This window comes from Biomphalaria glabrata, chromosome 2 (genome assembly GCF_947242115.1).
Source record: "Biomphalaria glabrata chromosome 2, xgBioGlab47.1, whole genome shotgun sequence".
In the NCBI taxonomy this organism is placed as follows: Eukaryota; Metazoa; Mollusca; class Gastropoda; family Planorbidae; genus Biomphalaria; species Biomphalaria glabrata.
This window is the reverse complement of record NC_074712.1, coordinates 64,417,761-64,438,314: the sequence shown is the minus strand read 5'-3', so window position 1 is coordinate 64,438,314 and position 20,554 is coordinate 64,417,761. Positions and strand designations below refer to the sequence as shown.

Genomic DNA, 20,554 nt, shown 5'->3' with positions numbered 1-20,554 from the left:
ACAGGCACACCCTTCACATTAAATATAATACTTAAAAACAGGTCAAATCATTTTTTTTTTATTATAAAACAACTGTTGCTTTTCGTGGTGTGCCGCGAAATTTTTGTAGTTTGTTTACTGTGCCGGCAGACAAAAAAGTTTGAGAAACACTGTTCTAGATTATTATATAAGTCATAATTTATTGAGATCAGACACAGGTTGAATAACCAGTGTCAGTGAGTTCAAAGGTCAAGGAAGAGCGCATTAATTCACAACTGCACAGAGATATAACTTTCACTTACACATTGTGTCACATCTTGGACGAGTTTACTAGGACTTACCTTTGGATTATCTCCCCTCCTCCCAATGAATTACTGCTTATTGACACACCTTTTTAAAAAAATAATATAGATGTAGATCTCTCTCTCTCTATGTATATATATCTTATGGCAGATATCCAAAAGGAACAGACTGGCAAGTATAGTTCATACTATTTTAAGAACACTCAGATAGTCGATATGTATGGAACTCACCAAGCTTTTATTGGAGGTAATTTAATATAATTCTGTAATTTAAAATGATTTTCTAAGTGTATGGTTTAACAAGGTTGGCTGGCTAGGGGAGGTAACAGCAAAATTGACTGGCTAGGGGAGGTAACAGCAGAGTTGACTGGCTAGGGTAGGTAACAACAAAGTTGACTGGCTAGGGAAGGTAACAGCAAAGTTGACTGGCTAAGGGCGGTAACAGCAAAGTTGACTGGCTAGGGAAGGTAAGAGCAAAGTTGACTGGCTAGGGGAGGTAACAGCAGAGTTGACTGGCTAGGGGAGGTAACAGCAGAGTTGACTGGCTAGGGGAGGTAACAGCAGAGTTGACTGGCTAGGGGAGGTAACAGCAAAGTTAACTGGCTGGGGAAGGTAGCATAGAAGAGCTGAATAGATAAGGGAGGTAATTCAACATATCTGACAGCCACTAGCGGGAAGTTTGTGGAGTTTTAGTTTTAATTTATAGGGGACGACGAGACTATTTTGCTAATTAATAGTGCTTAAACGAAACCAAGCATTATAGAAGCCCTGAACACTGACCTGAGGCGTCGCAGCCTATGGGCAGTTTAGACCAATAGCTCGTTGCCACATTACAGGTAAGATATTGCAGAGATGGGCCTATTGGTGAGGGTAAGCAAAGTGTTAGACAGTGTCAGTAGATAAATGCTGTAGACAACTGATTATACTGTTGTACTATATTAGCTATTACTCATCAATATTAGCCAACTACTCATCAATATTAGCTAACTACTCATCAATATTAGCTAACTACTCATCAATATTAGCTAACTACTCATCAATATTAGCTAACTACTCATCAATATTAGCTAACTACTCATCAATATTAGCTAACTACTCATCAATATTAGCTAACTACTCATCAATATTAGCTAACTACTCATCAATATTAGCTAACTACTCATCAATATTAGCTAACTACTCATCAATATTAGCTAACTACTCATCAATATTAGCTAACTACTCATCAATATTAGCTAACTACTCATCAATATTAGCTAACTACTCATCAATATTAGCTAACTACTCATCAATAGTAGCTAACTACTCATCAATAGTAGCTAACTACTCATCAATAGTAGCTAACTACTCATCAATAGTAGCTAACTACTCATCAATAGTAGCTAACTACTCATCAATAGTAGCTAACTACTCATCAATAGTAGCTAACTACTCATCAATATTAGCTAACTACTCATCAATAGTAGCTAACTACTCATCAATAGTAGCTAACTACTCATCAATATTAGCTAACTACTCATCAATATTAGCTAACTACTCATCAATAGTAGCTAACTACTCATCAATATTAGCTAACTACTCATCAATAGTAGCTAACTACTCATCAATATTAGCTAACTACTCATCAATATTAGCTAACTACTCATCAATATTAGCTAACTACTCATCAATAGTAGCTAACTACTCATCAATATTAGCTAACTACTCATCAATATTAGCTAACTACTCATCAATATTAGCTAACTACTCATCAATATTAGCTAACTACTCATCAATATTAGCTAACTACTCATCAATATTAGCTAACTACTCATCAATATTAGCTAACTACTCATCAATATTAGCTAACTACTCATCAATATTAGCTAACTACTCATCAATATTAGCTAACTACTCATCAATATTAGCTAACTACTCATCAATAGTAGCTAACTACTCATCAATAGTAGCTAACTACTCATCAATATTAGCTAACTACTCATCAATATTAGCTAACTACTCATCAATATTAGCTAACTACTCATCAATATTAGCTAACTACTCATCAATAGTAGCTAACTACTCATCAATAGTAGCTAACTACTCATCAATAGTAGCTAACTACTCATCAATAGTAGCTAACTACTCATCAATATTAGCTAACTACTCATCAATATTAGCTAACTACTCATCAATATTAGCTAACTACTCATCAATATTAGCTAACTACTCATCAATATTAGCTAACTACTCATGAAAGATGCTGGATCCAACTGGTTATCTGGTGGCGAAACCAAACGACCGATGTAGAAATTAGCCGACTGCTTATGGGTCAACTGGTGTGGAGCCGACTGGTTTTAGCAGTTAGTAGAGACTTGTCGTTGTACAACCGATCAGTATTGCGGCCTTAGCCCCAAACTAGGCAGCCACTTAGGGCCTCCAATTGGTGGGGGCCTAGGACAGAACTAAAAAAAATATATATTTTAGAGAAAAAATTAGGCCTACTAAACTTGGATCTGATCTCAAACATAGTATTAGTAGAGCAGAGTGACTTTGTTTGCTAGTCTAACGCTGTCTCTACTACGGAAATTGCGATATATGAATTTTAGTTATTTGTCAATTTAGATATAGACTAGCAGGTTTTTAATAAATAAAGTTTTATTTGTTGGCTTTACTTTTTCTTTTCTTGTTTTTTTTTTTTATTTCATTTGGGGCCACCAAAGTCACTTCGCCTACGGCCTCCGATTATCAAAGGCGGCTCTGAACCAATGTAGACTAAAACCAAAAAGTCTCTGCATCGATTTGTTGGTGTCACAATATGAAAGGGGGGAAAAAGTCATTACTTGTAAAAAAAATGTTTTATAATTTTCGGATGTTCCTTCAGAGTTGAAGATAATTACTTCCTAGTCCAAGCCTCCTGCAGGACGACGGGGGATGGGAGCGGGCAGGGTTTGAACCCGGGACCATCGATGAATCTGAACGAGAGTCTAGCGTGCAAACCACACCACCAGGCAGCCATCCATTACTTATAATTGTTCAGTGACCAGTTTGTTTAAAAAGCAAATAAGAACATAAAATTAAAATGTTGTTTAACCTTGGTTAGACCAATAATAGAATATGCATCCTCCGTCTGGGACCCCTCAACTCAAGAAAACATTAAGAAACTGGAACAGACACAAAATAGTGCAGTGAGATTCATAACAAATGAATATTCACATTTGACTAGAGTAACACCATTAGTAAAATCACTAAATTTAGAAAGCCTTCAGGACAGAAGGCTCAAAAGTAAAGTAGCAATCATACATAAAACACTGAACCATAATCTTCAAATACAAAATTTAATAAAATACTCTGAAAGACACAAAGATAAAGGCACATTCCTCATCCCATATGCTAGGACAAATTAGTACAAACACTCCTTCTTCCCTAGTGCTATTAGAGCATGGAATGGGTTGCCTGAGCTAGCCAGGAAAACCAGTGACTTGGCAGAATTTAAGTCATTGGTTAATATGCATGACTAAATGCATGACGCGTAGGACGTAACCATCTTCTTTTTTGAAGTAACGTCTGTATTATATAAGATAAGAAGATAAGATATAAGCCTCTGTACTGAAGAAGAAATGCTTAGTAACATTTCTAAACAACACTTCGTAAAAGTCCCTGACGTATTTGGGACCTATAATCTATTATGTGAAGAGGGGGATTTTTTAAAAATGCATAGGGGAGGCTTCCTTTCAAAAACTTTTTTTTTTAATTTAAAAACTTGCTGGAACCTGAATTCAAACTCTAGCCACCACAACGGATGACTTACAATCTAGCCACTGAGCTATTCAAGTAATTGTAAATATATAACATTTGATTGTTAGTTTCAAATTTTTGCACGGCTTATCTTCCCTTAGCTTAGTACATTTTCTATATAACGATTAATGAGTGTTTTTTTTTTTTTTTTTTTGTTGATTCGTGTGTTGTCATCGACAATGAATAATTGTGCTAAGTTTCGAATTGATCCAAGAATGAGAAAATGGAGAAACAACGTCTACAAGATCCACCCAGACAGAGAGAGTTGCTATAAGATTTGTAATGATTCTTTTTAAAAAATTTGACTCACTAAAAATGGACCTCCTTTTGTCACCCATCTCTCGCTTGTTCTCATCTATTCAAGCAACACTCCCCTATTTGTTAACTGAGCTACGACAGATCTCATAGTTTCATCAGAATCTCTTCAGCATACACAAACAATACGCCCACCTTTACACATGGTTACATCAGAAAGTCGCACACACAATCCCAGGGGCGGACTGGCTATATGGGCATTCGGGCAATCGCCCAATAATCATCTTTTTTTGAAGTCACTACTACATTATAAGATAAGAGTCGCATGGATGCCACTGTGGCACGTAGGCTATTACATTTTTAAAGGTTTTTTAGTATTCTCAAATTTTTAAAGGTTTTATAGTATTCTCAAATTTTTTAAGGTTTTATAGTATTCTCTTATAAAAAGGGGGCTCTCAGAGCGAATTATTTATTTTTAAAAATCTTTTACAGACTTTACAATGTAATAGGGCCTACTAATTTAATCTAACACATTTACGGAAATAATGTAATAGCTTACATCTGTAGACAGTGCTACTAGTAGGCTAAGATTAATCCTTTTAAAGGATTAACAAGCAACATATTTCTTATGATATAGATCTAGTGTTCATTGTATTCAACTATATATGTGTACAGTTATCGATACATTATCAAAGTTAACGTAACGATTTTGAGGACAGATAAGCCTATAATTGGATGTCCGTACAATTTATGGGCCGGATAGTATACAAATTTTGACACCCAGTCCGCCCCTGCACTATCCAAAGACCTATCACTTGTTTGTTTTACATGTTTCGGATGTTCCTTCAGAGTTGAAGATAGTTTACTTCCTAGTCCAAACCTCCCGCAGGACGACGGGGGATGGGAGCGGGCAGGGTTTGAACCCTCGACCGTCGATTAATCCGAACGACAGTCCAGCGCGCAAACCGCACGACCAGGCAGCCATCCTTATGCTACTTATGCTAGCAGTTTCTTCTCTTTCTAGGTTTCTTGTCCATGTTAATTCAAGGTTACACTGTCGAGCTTTGTTTGGACTACGGCTTCTTTTGTGGCAGTATGGTGGCAGGTCAGATCGGGGTGAAATTCCCTGAAAATAAAATTCAACGTCTGGAAGAATGGATTGACCTTCACCTTACAGATTATAAAAAAAACCGGAAATGCGCTAGCAATATGGCCATCTCTTTTTTCCACACGCCGTGGAAGTTGCAAGACATGGAAGAGGGTGCCACTATATCTTCTTAATGACAGACACCTACTGAACGACTGAGAATAACGATTGTCTTCTAAGAAGTATTATTTACTTACTAAACGATTGTAGCGTCTTTGTTAGTAGGGAAATAAATGTGCTTACGACTTACACGACACTTTTGAGTTCTATTTCAATTAGCTTATGAAGGCAGCAATTATTATACCACACAAGTTATGTGATCGTCATTGGTGTAAGTGTAGATCATATATTTTGAGATTGGTCAGCTAAATCTATTGAATTCTGTTTCAAATGGTGTATATTTGTATGAAAGATATCCTATATATTGAACGTATACATTCGAAGTGTGTTAGATGTATTTTAAATTCTTCAAAGGTACTTTATCTGTATGCTCAAAGCACCTGAAATATGCCAGATGAACGTGAAATAAGCCCAATGCATTAGAAGTCTGTCGGATGTAAAATAAGTTATATCATATATATATGTAATACCCGGTATAGCAGATGTATTAGTAACAAATTAGATGTCTTGTGTCTGTGGCATGACAATGAAATGTTTAATACTTAGGTATTACTATTAGGTATTCTAGATAGTAACATTTTAAAATTGTATTTTTTTTTTCCACTTTTAATGAAAGGTTTAATACTTAGGTATTACTGTTAGGCCTACTAAAAAGCAACATTTAAACATTTTGTTTTCTTTTCAATGTGTTTGACCAGCTTGTTTTGTCTTGTATACACATTTCGTCTTCTTGTTTGAAATAACAGAATAGTTTTCATTTGTAATTTAGGGCCTACTATAAAGATAAAGAAATACAGTCGCGCTGTGGCCACCAATGCAATCAAGTAAAAAAAAAGTTCTGCCCAATCTTTTGCTCTAATGTAGTCTCGCTAATTACCTTTGTGTCAGATACTTGGCATTTCATTTTTGTTCTTTTTCTCACGCTCTCTTTTTCTCTGTGTGTATATATGTGTGTGTTTTCTCTCTTTCTCGTACCCACATGAAGGCCAAGTATTTCCATGTAAACTGAAAGGGACATTAAAGTACACCAACTTTTTCACTGAAACTTGGAATAAAGAGCCATCCAAAATATCATTATAATTGTTGTCACGATCGTCCCGGGTTCGAACCCTGTCCCCCTGCCACTTTCCTGTGGAAAGTTTGGGCTTAGATGTTATTCTCTTCAAATCAGAAGGAGCATTCGAGACACGTAAATCGAATCACTGCTGATTATTTAGGGACGAAGGAGATGTTTATGATCGTAAAGCTCTCTTCTCAACTGTCGTCATCACCGAGGAGTAGACACACAATTCATCAAGCAATGGTTGTGTGCGGGCATGTTTTAAATTAGCATCATTACTATTATAGTAGCAGTCAAACGGGTTTTCCTTTTGTTTGGACCAAATAAAAGAATCTTAATTTTCTTATTCTTAATAACATGACATCGTCAAATTGTAACATATTGGTTGAGTGTGTAACCGTTTTACTTCCGAATCAATTAGGTACGTGTATATGCAAACTGGGCACCCGCCTAGGGCAGGGGTTCTCAACCTGTGGGTCGCGACCCCCTTGGGGGTCGATTGACGATTCGCCAGGGGTTGCCTAATACCATCGAAAAAATGAATTGTTATTGCCTACTCTTCTATTGCTGTATGTGAGTGTGTGTGTGTGGTTCGCGGCAGAGTGGGAGAATGTAGAGGGGTCGTCGAGCTTAAAAGGTTGAGAACCGCTGCCTAGGGCCTACGATTTGGGGGGGGGGGGGGAGGGGGACTCGCACAGTACTCAAAAAAATAGAGAACAAAATTGCGAGACTTGGATCAAATCTTAAACTAGCAGAGTAAGTCTGTTTCAAATCTCAAACATAGCCAAGCTCTGTCTAATAGTCTTAAGTCTCTTTCAAATTTCAAACATAGCCAAGCTCTATGTCTAATAGTCTTAAGTCTCTTTCAAATCTCAAACATAGCCAAGCTCTATGTCTAATAGTCTTAAGTCTCTTTCAAATTTCAAACATAGCCAAGCTCTGTCTAATAGTCTTAAGTCTCTTTCAAATCTCAAACATAGCCAAGCTCTATGTCTAATAGTCTTAAGTCTCTTTCAAATCTCAAACATAGCCAAGCTCTGTCTAATAGTCTTAAGTCTCTTTCAAATCTCAAACATAGCCAAGCTCTATGTCTAATAGTCTTAAGTCTCTTTCAAATCTCAAACATAGCCAAGCTCTGTCTAATAGTCTTAAGTCTCTTTCAAATCTCAAACATAGCCAAGCTCTGTCTAATAGTCTTAAGTCTCTTTCAAATCTCAAACATAGCCAAGCTCTATGTCTAATAGTCTTAAGTCTCTTTCAAATCTCAAACATAGCCAAGCTCTGTCTAATAGTCTTAAGTCTCTTTCAAATCTCAAACATAGCCAAGCTCTATGTCTAATAGTCTTAAGTCTCTTTCAAATCTCAAACATAGCCAAGCTCTGTCTAATAGTCTTAAGTCTCTTTCAAATCTCAAACATAGCCAAGCTCTGTCTAATAGTCTTAAGTCTCTTTCAAATCTCAAACATAGCCAAGCTCTGTCTAATAGTCTTAAGTCTCTTTCAAATCTCAAACATAGCCAAGCTCTATGTCTAATAGTCTTAAGTCTCCTTCAAATCTTTCCATGAGGGAAGGACCTTCGAAAACCCAGGTCATGAGTGCAAGGTGTTAAATATTTCTTGCTTATATAAATTTAGGACTTGTGTTTAATTTCTTGGAGATTGCCAATATTATTGTGTTGATCTTGATGCAGATTGATTAAGGAATATTTCCCTGAGTACATTTCCTTCTTGTTTTGTTTGACATTAAGCTCTACACTAGAAATTACAAAAAATTCAAACTTTCCTTATCCTGTGGTTTTTGAACATGGTATTTGATTGATCTAGTCTAGATAGTAACATTTATTCAATTAGACATTACCACAACAAGTACACAAAATAAGACAACAAAAAAAAAGGTATAATGGTGGAAATGTATTCACAATGATACCTGTGATGACAGTGATAACTTCAATCAGACCTGTGATTGATTCACAGGTTGAATTAAATAATGGGAATGTCCATTCAACACAAAATAATATTCACAATATTGCCAATACAAGATGATCCTACATTGAAATAAATACATGCTTTATTCCATGTACCTAATGATGTGGGTGTGCACCTGGCTGGACAGTTGCGTACATTACACTACAACAATACAAAATAGTTTAGAATATATGTGTATGTATATCTATGTACAACAGGCTCGAAGGGTTAATTTGATTGAAACGAAAAAAATGAAAGTTGAATGAACTTTTTTTGAAAAATAAGTCTCCCTTGTCCTAACTGTGGCAAGATGAAGGACTCACTAGCCTCAGTGGACATTTAACAAGCAAACTATGCTCTGGATATCTACCTTTATTTGCAACATCCTCTAACCCTGACTAAATCAACAGACCATCTGAGTAGCTTGCATACATTGGGTTCTACTTTTCTCACCTTTATTTTTGCAATCTGCCATTTCTATTGTGCAAGGTAGAAATGTTTTAAAACATAAACTTTCTTGATGTATTGTGAAACGTTTCATTGAATACAGGACTTCAACCAAACATGTAAAAATAAACAATCATCCATCACTACTGGCAATCAAATAGATCAGACACTCAAGAAACATCTTTCACAACATTCGCTCAAATAAAATATCCCTGTACAAAAATCATCAGTTGATAACATGAAAGGATGTGCATACAAACGTATTCCACCACTGAATGCTAGAGACTGGACACTCCTTAGTCCCCACAGTGTCCAATAGGACAAAACGTTACTGCACAATAGTCTCTCAAGTATACACATTAGGTTGTACACTGACAGATCATGACCTTTACAGTCATTTGTATATTAACTATATCAATAAATTATCTTTCTAAAAAAGAAACGTCGTTTATCCAATACTAGGACCACACTATCAAGGACAGACATTCTACATAGCTTGAGCCACAACTACACAAGACTTCCTAAAAACTTATTTTATAACCTGCTATATACTGTTACTCTAACAGACAGTAATTTTATTGTATAACTCAAGTACTGCTATTCTACCAGGTATGCTTGCTGGAGATACTATTGCTTATGTGGAGAGACACTTTTGGTAGAGACTACCAAAATCTGATGAGATGGCACTTTCAAAGAGGACATTTATTTTTGTGTGCAGAAGAAATGAAGTTGCTTTTTGGGAAAGGGGAGAGTTTTGAGAAAAAAACAGAATCATTGAAACACATAACACTACATTCACCAGCAGAAATTGTATAGATCTAGTTCTGTACTTAAAACATTAAAGTACAAAAACATTTGTTTCCCTGACATTCTAGAAGCTATCTCTTACTTAGTGGTTTTAAAAGAGATTGCTGAGAAATGGTTTTTTCTCCATTTAAAAAAAAAATAAATTGTGTGGGCTATTTTGTGAAATGTATAAATAATAACAGGTCCCAATAGCTCATGAAAGACTGTCTTTGAACTACGCTGTCCACATGCGTAGACACACAAAGTCCCGCAGGATTTACCTCCTCATGACATTGTTCATGTTGATGTAGTAAGGTGTGTACACTGCTGTGGGGTTACCAGGCTGGCTAGACTGCACTTGTTGCTGGAAGGCCGCCGGAGGGCCAGCGGCGTGCACGTTCATGTTCATCATCTGCATCTGCATAGGCAGCTGTTGCGGTTGTAGGAATCTGTGGGGGTTGGCAGAGATATAATTAGGATTGATCATACCTTGTGGCACTCGGTAGTTCAGGTAGCCAGGGATCATGGAAGATGTTGGCTGTATGGTCACATTGGGGGACAGACTCATGTTGGGATTCAGCGTAACGTTTGGACTACTGGCAGTCGCAACGCTTGGCGCTTTACGGGATGTGGAGGAAGTGGAGCGCTGACGCTTGTATGGTGGAGCCGTAGGTTGACCCATGAGCGCAGAATGAGCAGCAGAGATGGGAGGAGTCGTCATAGAACGCATCATTACTGTTGGCGGTGGGGTCATATTGATGGTGGCAGGAGGAGGAGTCATATTTTGAGGTGGTGTCATCTGCAAGGACTCAACTGGCAAATCCTGAATGCGGTTGGTCAGTTGTTGCAATTTGATTAGATCACAGTTATTAGGTTGCTGGCTTGTTTGATAGACTGTACCACCTTGCAGCAAAGCTTGTTGGACCACCATAGGGATAGGAGTGGAGCTCTGCAACAACCTGCCAGAATTGGGATGTTGAAGTGTTTGCTGGCCACTGGCTTGTCTCTGTTGTTGTTGTTGCTGTTGTTGTTGCTGCTGCTGCCGTTGGAGTTGCTGTTGACTAATGGGAATAATAGTTTGGCTGTATGTGGAGAGAGGTGAGCCATGGTGATGGTAGTTCATGCTAGTTGTGGAAGGATTCATATAGACCCCTGAAGATGTACTTGTGTGTGCATGCATGGCTTGAAGATTGCCCATATTTACAGTGTCCATAAAACTATTGCGACCTTGGTTGTTGCTACAGTACTGCATATTTTGGGCACAGTCATAGTTCAGTTGAGTCAATGAAGAATGCTGGCTGCTGTCTGTGGTCATATCTCCAGAGTTAAGAGAAGCCGCAGAAGCAAGACCTAGTTGGGCAACATTTAGTTCATAGTTTTGTTGCTGCATGCTCTGCAGGTTGGTCATTGAAGTTGGACCACTGCTAGAGGATGCATGGAAACCCTGCTGCACCCTGCTCTGACTAGATGTTTGTGACCTAGATTTCGGCTGAGTGCGTGAGGATGTAGATTTGCTAGCTCTAGAAGGAGCATTCAAACCCATGTTGGTATGTGCTTTAGACTGTGCTATGCCAGGAGATGTATCTATCTGAGTTAAGTGCTTCTCTTGGTGAGACAGCAGGGAGCCACTCATCACAGGGGAAGATAACTGGGATGGGGAAGTTAAGTGGGCTGGAGAAGTCAGGTGTACTGGGGATGGATGCTGGACAGGAGAGGTGAGTGGAACACTTCCAACATTTTGGTACTGATCTTCATGAGAGGAAGGCGTATGGATCTGTTGGTTTGGTGTACAGGGGGGCTGATGATGCTGGCCTGGCTTTACCTCAGGTGAGGGGGAAATTAAGATAGGGGAGTTGGGGAACATGCCAGACATAGTATTGTGACCAAGATTGGAGTGGTGCTGAGGAGGGGACGATAAAATAGCTGAATGTTGCTGAGGTGATGACAGAATTGTAGAATGGTGCTGAGGAGGGGATGAAAGAAGGGGGTCAGATAAACGATTAATGGGTGCTTCTGAAGACTGCTGAAGTAGAGGACGACGTTCTGGGCTTGGAGAGGTGGGCTCCATGGGAATGTCATCATCATCACTGTTGATCATTACTGGAGCAGGCGCAGGCGGTGGGGAAGATGGAATTTGAGGGTCTGTAGGAGAATCTGCATCACTAAGAGCATCCGTTAACTCATCTATGCTACCAAAGGAAGAAGATTCCTGACCAACATCAGACTCCACACTAGCCTGCTGTTGTACTTCTGGGCTTGCCACTTTCTTATCTTCATCCGCTTCTTCCAAGTCCTTCACAATGTCTGCCAGATTCTGACTGGCAGCTTTGGTTTCTTCGTCTTCAACAGGAGTGACATTCCTGTTGGTCTCTGGCTCCTTCGATAAAGTTTCTTTAAGCTTCAAGGATACAGATTCATCACTATCACTGTCAGACTCGGACAACTGTTTCTTTGGAGGAGTCAGGTGAGTCTGTTTCTCCACTACACTGTCCTCCTCTTTGGGACTCTCCAGAACCGGTTTGCTCTGGCTTAGATTGTTTGTATTATCAGCCTGATTACTGTCATCATCTGATGATGAGGCTGACAAACGTCGGACTTTGGTCATCATTTCTACATTGGCATGAAGTTTGTTGACACTTTCCACATCTGATTTAACTTTTGGTGTGTTATCTTCTTCATCAGAATCATCATTGTCTCCATCATTATCATCCTCTTCATCATCTGAATCTGAGGAGTCCGAGTTGGAGGAGTCACTGGTGTCACTGGAGGAAGAGGAGTCAATATATTCCTCTATAACTTTACTTTTCTTTGGAGCTGGGCTGAGACTAGGGGTTGTAGAAGCAGGCAAGAACTCTGTCTCACACTCAGTCTGTTCCTTTTCTGCAGGCTTTTTCTCTTCACTAGTGTTGTCTTGAGTCTGCTCATCAACTGGGCTAGGGACATTTTCTTCTTCCACTTTACCATTGGAAACATCCACAGCCTGAAAAATAAGACACCCATTGAACCCTAAGTGTAAGCCTTAGTATATTAAGTACAGACATGTGTTAAGAACATTTTTTATTCAATTATTTATTGAATTAAATCATAGCTTAGCGAGTGAAGTTTTTAAGTAGCACCATGATGTACACACAAATAAATAAAAAGGAAGTATACTTACTTTTCTAGGTCGGCCTGGTCTCCTTCCTGGAATTTTACAAGCTTTATTTCCTTCTTTCTCACTTGGTAGTTTGTCTGCTGCGTTGGACTCTTCATCAACTTCCTGTTTCTTAGGTGGACGCCCTGGTTTACGTTTGAAAGGCCTGCCAAGTTTTCTTGGCACATTCTCCTTTACAGTAGGTCGACCAGCTTTGCGTGTCAAGCTTTTCTTGTCTACAGATCTGTCTTCCTTTGAGCGCCTAACTGGTTTGTCAGGCCAGCCAGCATCCTTTGGTGGTCTTCCTGGTTTGCGTCTCTGTTCAATCTTTTTCCCATTAATTTCTTCTTGCTCATCAAACAGATTTTTTTTCTGACATTTTTTTTCTGGAGTTTTGACAGGAGAGTCATAGCTTGGCCTAAATGGCGACGGACTCAATGGACTCAGTGAACAAGAGCTGACTGACGCTCTAATTGGAGACCTGTCTATTCTGAGTTGCTTCAATGGGGGAGCTGGAGGAAGCATCTTGGCATCTTCTTCTGCATCAAAGTCAAAAGGACATTTGTTGGACTCTGGGGGGAAAAAAACACTTAACTGTTTAAACAGTGACAAGTTCAAATCAGTTCAATGTACATAAAAATCTTTTTTTTTTTTGGCTGAGTGCAACTCTTAGAATACATATATCAGTGTAAAGATTCTTTGACTATACATTCTCAAGATTTGCACTGAACACAATTAAAAAAAAACACACAATTGTAACTAAAGCTATCCACAGCAGTAAAAAAAATAACCTATACTTCTGGTCTGTCAATGAGAACAGCTACCAAGAGTCTTAAACATTACCAAGTTCTGTTTCTCTAACAAAGAGAAAAATTACCTTCATTATAACCAACAGTACTATTAAAACTGGATAAATCTTAAGATCCCTCATAAAATACCAGTTTTTTTTTTTTTCAACAGGATATGAGACCTTGGGTTCAGCAACTGTGGACGTTTCCTTGGCCACATATTCTAAGAGTACAGACCACATACCTTCATTACTAGAATCTCTTCTCTGACGTTTTAGTGCAGGATCTCCCCAAGTCATGCTAGGAAAACGCTTTCTTCCAAAACGTCTGGGCCACTGGAACAAAATATAGTACATTTATTTTTTGTATAAATTAGTAAAGCACTAAATAGAAACAATGGTGCTACATCAGCTGGGGGATAGATTAGCCAGGGCTATACAAGTCATTAAAAAAAAATGTATCATAATTTAACGCTTGCTCATCTCTAGGTTTCAAAGACTAGTACTATGTAGGAAGAATCAATGCTTGCTCTGGCAACTAGATTATTCTTTAGTGTTGTAATGCTAAAATACAATTCAAGTTTAATATACAAAAAAAAAAATAATTTGGGAAAGTTTTTGTAAGAGTTTTAAACTCCTGAAATGATACTGTCAGCGTTGATTTCAAATCAACAAACTTTTTTCCATGAGAACTACTCAACTCGATGCTTTGACTCTTTTTTTTAATTTCTTTTTTTTTAATTCACTGAACTTGTTTTTATAAAGTGTTTAAAGTCCTTTTACCTTGATTTTTTTTTTTTTTTTTTTTCTGATTCTGGAGTATGATAATGAGCTCTAGTTTTCCATTATGTGTTTTTAAATATTTATTCAGTTTTGTGTAAAAATTGATAAATGTATTAATTAAAATATTCATATTGTATTGCATTTTGATAATAAAATACCTTTAAAGTGACTTGAAAAATGATTTTCTCCAAGGTCAGTGAGTTTTCTTTTGTGATGTTTGTAATCCAAAGTTAGATTATTTATCGAATAAAATTAATTTGCCAAAAATAGTATTACTTTTCTTCAATTTTATACACAATTTGTACACACTTAAATGAGCAAAGTGAATAATTCAATTAGATCAGAATATTGAAACTAATTCTGGATAAATATTGGAATAACTAGTTCTACTTTACAGAACCAAGGGGAAATACTGTGAAATAAATTAACATTGGACGAATGATTGTAAACGAGTCAACAATCAAATGACAACAAAATATTCGAAACCAAATTCACTTAGCAATTCGAAAGGCAAACAAAAAAGATAAGAAACAGAAAATACTAAAATAATCAAATGATACAAGAATTTTAAACAAAATTCTTTCGAAAACTCAAATGACAATAAAAGTCTTGATATCAAACCAGCCGAACAAAGTTTGCAAGAATGTTGTCAAAAAGTATAGTAATTTTTAGGGTCTTATTATTTATAGGTTGTACTAGAAAACTAGCAAGCTAAGTCTCTCAGCAATTCAATAGAGATTTGTTTTTCCAATTAGCACCTACTCTCTCTTTTATAAATATATATTTGTGATTTTTAAGTAGGTTAAAAAAGAAAAGCCCCATATTGTCATCCCACCGTTTGCGAAGTCCATAAACAGTTTTCATGCTTCAAAGTTCAGTACTGGAATTGTGAATGGAAAATACAGGTAAGAAAGAAATACACTTTAAAACTATTAACAATCACCTTTCAAAATAGTTACCATTTTTCCAATTAGTCATTCTACCACGCAGTCACCATTTTACCTAATTTAATGAATAAATGATTTTGATGGCCAATGATTTTAGGAAGTCTATTTTAACAATTCCTAAAATTATGTACAAATGGGGATGTTGTCAATCAAGTTTCACAATTATTAGGTATATCCAGGGTTTATTTAATGTCAAATGATGTAAAAACTAAATTAAATATTTCAAATAATTTTCATCAATATTTTTTAACCTTTAATTTTACAATTTAAATCATTATCTCATTTTTTTTTTAAGTTAATGAGTTGCAATAAAGATCAAGTCTGGAAAAAACAAACGAGACTTAGAATGGAAACATCTTGGTAAAACAGAGTAAAATTATTTGACATGTGCATTGTGATATCAATATAAAAGTAGGTTTTTTTTTAGAAGAAAATCGAAAAAATAAATAGAAAAATTTTAACAACAGGGAATACAGTGGTGGTAGTTAGAAAAAAAAAAAAAAGTCACATGTCATGGTGAAGAAAGCTATTGGTCTTACAAAAGAAGTAGACACTGGATATTATTATTATTAGGAGGTGAGACTTGTGATATAAAAATGAACACAAATATATAGATTGTTTTTTGTGCTTTATGTTGTGCTCAAGTAAGAACAAAGAATCCACTAAATCTACCATCACAACTGGAAATGTACATAATTCAACATAAAACAACAAAACAGTGATGATCAATAATTCAAAGTCAGGTGGAGCTCCAAGACATAATAAATAGAGCTATTGATTGCAGCTAATCTGAAGTAGCTTAGGATCACTGGCGGATCTAAAGGGGGGGGGGGGGGGGGGGCGGTAGGGCGATCGCCCCCCCCCCCCCCACTCGGCCGACCCCCCCCCGCCCCGAGGGGGGGGGGGGGGGCGGACGAATTTTAGTATAGAATTCACACAATTTGTAAAAGAATTTATTACTTATGTTAATAATATATACTAATTATTTATATTTCAACCTATTATTAGATTAATTCGCCCCCCCCCCTTCTAGTATTTTGGCCGATTTGGTAGGGTCGGGAGGGGGGCGATGGCATCAATCCGCCCCCCCCCCCCAAATAAACTTTCGAGTGGGGGGGGGCGGTCCTATTTATTCGTAGAAATCACATATTGCTAACAGAATCAATTAAATAACTATATGATTAAAACTTGTTATTGGTATCTTAACCGGTCTTTATATTATGTCGTTCACCTGTTGGCCGATTGGAAAGGAAGGAGCGAATACCTCTACTGCCCTTCCCATCTAAACCCTTTGAGTGGGGGGGCGGTCCTACTTTTATGGAGAAATCATAGTATGTGAACAAAATTAGTCGAATATCTATATAATATAAACAGGTGGAAGTGCGATACTAGCAATCACCTTACCCCCAACGGACAAACCAATATATTTTCTTTTTGTATTATAGTAAGAAATTACAAAATCTGTCACTAATATAATTTATATATGCTATAAAGTAAATTCTTATATCGAGTCGCCCAACCCCTATTCTTTAATGCAAAATGCAATCATTAGCAGAAATTATAAAAAGCAGCGAGGATTAATCGTTTTCATTTTACCGCCATTCTCCTTTCCAGAGAGAGCTTGTGTAATTTCACATGAATTTATCATAACTATTTTTAGAAAGACTTTGCTTTGGAAAAGTTATAATTCAAACGAAATTTTTCAATATAACAGTCACGGTTGAGATGAGTTCAAAAGCCAGATAATCTTTTCCTAGTCGACTTTTTCCAACCTTTACTCTATCTCATATTTTTCTAGTTAAATAAATTTAGGACTATAACTCACAATTTATGCTTGAATTTTATTGAATATTATTAATCGAATTTTTTTTTTCGGCGGCGATCCTCAAAGCCTTAATCTAAATATGTGGGGTATCTTATCTTTTCAAAGAACAAATCGGTAGTATTTGCAATGTATTAAAGGACTATAAATTCATATTAGAATATTTTTCCACATTATTTAAAAGGTCCTTTATAATAGAATGAATAATGAGCTGTAGGTCAGGAGAATGCGTTACTGCAGTGAAGAATGCCAGAAAACGCTTTTAGCGTCGAGGCTTCGCCCCGAACCTCACTGATGAATAATAAGCTTCGCCCCGAACCCCACTAATAAATAATGAGCTGTAGATGTCAGGAGAATGCGTTTCAGCCGTGAAAAATGCAAGAAAACGCTTTTGGGTGTCGGGGCTCTCCCAGACCCCCAAGTTTGCAAGAGAAAGGCCTCAACATGATTGTTTTTTGTTCTGTTTTTTTTTTCGCCGAACATTGAGAAACAGTCTTATTTTATTCTCATATATTGAATATATATATATATATATATATATATATATGCTGTACGCACGTTTATGCATAGGGTTAGGGTTTACTGGGCGTTAGGGTTAGGGTTTGGAAAAAAATCGCCCGCCCCACTCCAAAGTTCTGGATCCGCCAGTGCTTAGGATAGACTCATTTTAACAGAAATGTTCTTCAAGAGTTTTCTTTTTCTTGTTCATTTTCTGAAAAATTATATCACCACATCAACACTTAAATTTACCTGAGTGGACTCAATCAGCAATAGCACAATAAAATGAGAGTGTATTTATGAATCTTAGGTGAGAATTTAAATAGAAGAGGATATTCAAATCCCTGTCAATTTCATAGCAAACATATTTATGAATCTGTTCACTGCATGCAAAATGTGAATTTTTTCACAGTAATAGTATCTGAAGTGTTAGGTATTATTAGGTTTAGGTATAAATAGGCCAAATTGCTCTACGCTTGCCCCCATGGATGATCAAGCTATCAATAACCAGTATCATGATGAAGAAAACATTCTGAGTGTACATATGTTTAGCTCTCAAATAGAGTCATTTAGTTTTCAAGTAGAGTCATTTAGTTCTCTAAAGTAAAATCATTTAGTTCATAAGCTCAACAAAAATTAAAATATATCAAATTAACCATGCAAGTCTCATGCTAAAATGTTTAGACAATAATATATACCGGTATAACATGACATACTGCGAAGCATAGATCATAAATGAAATACAAAAACACCTGCTTGCTATAGACACAAACTCTGTACTAGATTAAGTGTAAAGAAGTGGCTCTACCTTGTCCGTCTGCTCATTGACTGGCGGGGAACCTATAGAGCTGGAAGACTTGTGCAGTTGCTCAGTTAATTGTTTACGTTCCTGGACTACATTCTCCACAGCATTTCTCATTTCATTTAACTACAACAAACAAATTAGTCATGGTGAGGATGCTCTACTCTACAGGGGCTCAAGACATGGTGCATATGACACTAAAGATTAACAATCATTTCAAACATTGACTATAACTTATAAGGTGATCACACTAAACAATGTAATGCACTGGATAGGATTTAATGGGCAGATACAAAAGAATGTAGTAAATAAAACCAAAAACAAAAAGATACTATAGAAGGTAGTGATGAATACAACAGAATGTAGAGGATACAATAGACCATGCAGGGAACAACAAACAAATGTGACCTTTACCTGTCTATCAGCCTCATCTTCTTCATCACTGAGAAAGGATTTACTGACCACAGGGGTCCAGTGGAGATTGTCTTCATTCAATGTAAGGTGGGGTTTGTTCTTAAGTTTATCCATGTATGTGTCAACCAGCTGATAATTCACAGCAATCTGTACGCTGTTAGTGGAATACAATAGTTCTTAGGTTACACATGTTTATAATAGTATATTTTTTTAATTAACTTTCTTGTTCACAATAAAATATAGAGCTTTTGCTTTCAACATAAATTAATAGAAAAAGAACAAGGCTGCTTTGAGAGGCCGATTACTGATTAGTTCCTACAGATTTAGGGTATTCTAAGAAGGTCTGTTAGACAACTCAGTAAATACATCTCAGCTCAGGGTAAGCTTTAATTTTAAACAGACAAGGTACTAAAGTTGGTTTCATAATATCCTTAACTTTTATAAGCGCTGAAGTTTCTTTCATAAAATCCTTAATCTTGAGTTATCTGCACTTTAAATCTCTATTTTCCTGAGCTCTGGATAAAAAGTCACACTTAACATAAAAACAAACAAATGTAATGAAAATATAAGCTGCACTTTTTATTTTATGCTACCTTTATCTCCAATATTCTTTCTTGGTAAGCCTATTTCCCACTTTACTGAAATTAAGTTTTTATATTTGGTCTTTTGCCATTTTTAACTCTGGACAATAACATTCTACAATGGAGATTTTTCAATGAGTTTGAGGTTGTCAGCAGAAACTTTCTGCTTTCCATCTGAAAATTTTAAACATCCCTAGCGCTGGCTTTAGTTTCTTTGCCAGCAGATTTGGCTCTATGTCAACTTCTCCAGGAGGAAAAAGATTTTTTGTGTTTTTCACATCTACACTAAGTAGAGCTGTAACAAAAGTACATTCTTTGAAAACAGCTGGTGTCATAAATTTTTGCTTACATAAATGAAGCATGCTAAAGAGGTCTTGGGCCAAAAAGGGCAACAATGGAGCATCAGATTGATGATGTTTTTTTTTTTTTTTAGAAAAGGTTGCAAAACTTGGCAGTAATAAAAGGCTGTATGAATTAGTGGGATTACTGGCATAGCTGTGGGTGTAGGACAAGTGACAGTCACTATGGCGGGCTTTTTGACAAATAGTCATCTGATTTACCAGACTCTCGCATGTGCTTATCAGACTTCAAATGCGAATTTAAGTGCTACTTCACCCATGTTAGAGAACAAAATGAAACAGGAAATGCTAAGTCTTAAAATTATAAGGTCTGAAGATGCATAGCATAGATCCAATTAGATGAAAATCAAAGTGTTCATTGAAAAATCTATCGATAATACCTTATACGGATCTATCTATTGTCAAAGAACACATACTGTACAGACTCAGAAACGCTAAATTTGAATTTATTTCCTCTTTTGACAGCCCATATGCTGCACATTTTTTTCTCCATCAGTGAAATTCCAGGAAATTCAAAGAGATATTTTTTTAATTCCAGGAGATTTCCAGGACATTGGATGGCTGCCTGGTTGTGTGATTTGTGGGCTGGAC

At 36.8% G+C, this 20,554-nt stretch overlaps 2 protein-coding genes across 8 annotated transcripts in view; one reads left to right on the top strand and one right to left on the bottom strand.

The window, feature by feature from the left end:
• The window catches only part of LOC106051686 (adenosine kinase-like), a 45,834-nt gene extending 40,125 nt beyond the window's left edge, over nucleotides 1-5,709 (top strand). The window contains exons 14-15 of the mRNA XM_056021260.1: nucleotides 433-528; nucleotides 5,338-5,709. Of these exons, the coding sequence (XP_055877235.1) occupies nucleotides 433-528; nucleotides 5,338-5,594 (353 nt within the window). The 3' untranslated portion in view covers nucleotides 5,595-5,709. The remainder of the gene's footprint in view (nucleotides 1-432; nucleotides 529-5,337) is intronic.
• Nucleotides 5,710-8,535: 2,826 nt separating this feature from the next.
• The window catches only part of LOC106051681 (histone acetyltransferase KAT6A-like), a 31,977-nt gene continuing 19,958 nt past the window's right edge, over nucleotides 8,536-20,554 (bottom strand). For 6 of the 7 annotated variants that reach the window (XM_056021976.1, XM_056021977.1, XM_056021975.1 and 3 more), the window contains exons 15-19: nucleotides 19,024-19,177; nucleotides 18,616-18,735; nucleotides 14,003-14,093; nucleotides 12,995-13,542; nucleotides 8,536-12,817 (exon numbers count right to left, since the gene is read on the bottom strand). In XM_056021976.1, coding sequence (XP_055877951.1) covers nucleotides 10,115-12,817; nucleotides 12,995-13,542; nucleotides 14,003-14,093; nucleotides 18,616-18,735; nucleotides 19,024-19,177 — 3,616 coding nt within the window. In that variant the 3' untranslated portion in view covers nucleotides 8,536-10,114. The remainder of the gene's footprint in view (nucleotides 12,818-12,994; nucleotides 13,543-14,002; nucleotides 14,094-18,615; nucleotides 18,736-19,023; nucleotides 19,178-20,554) is intronic. The other variant, XM_056021979.1, reaches the window with a different exon arrangement.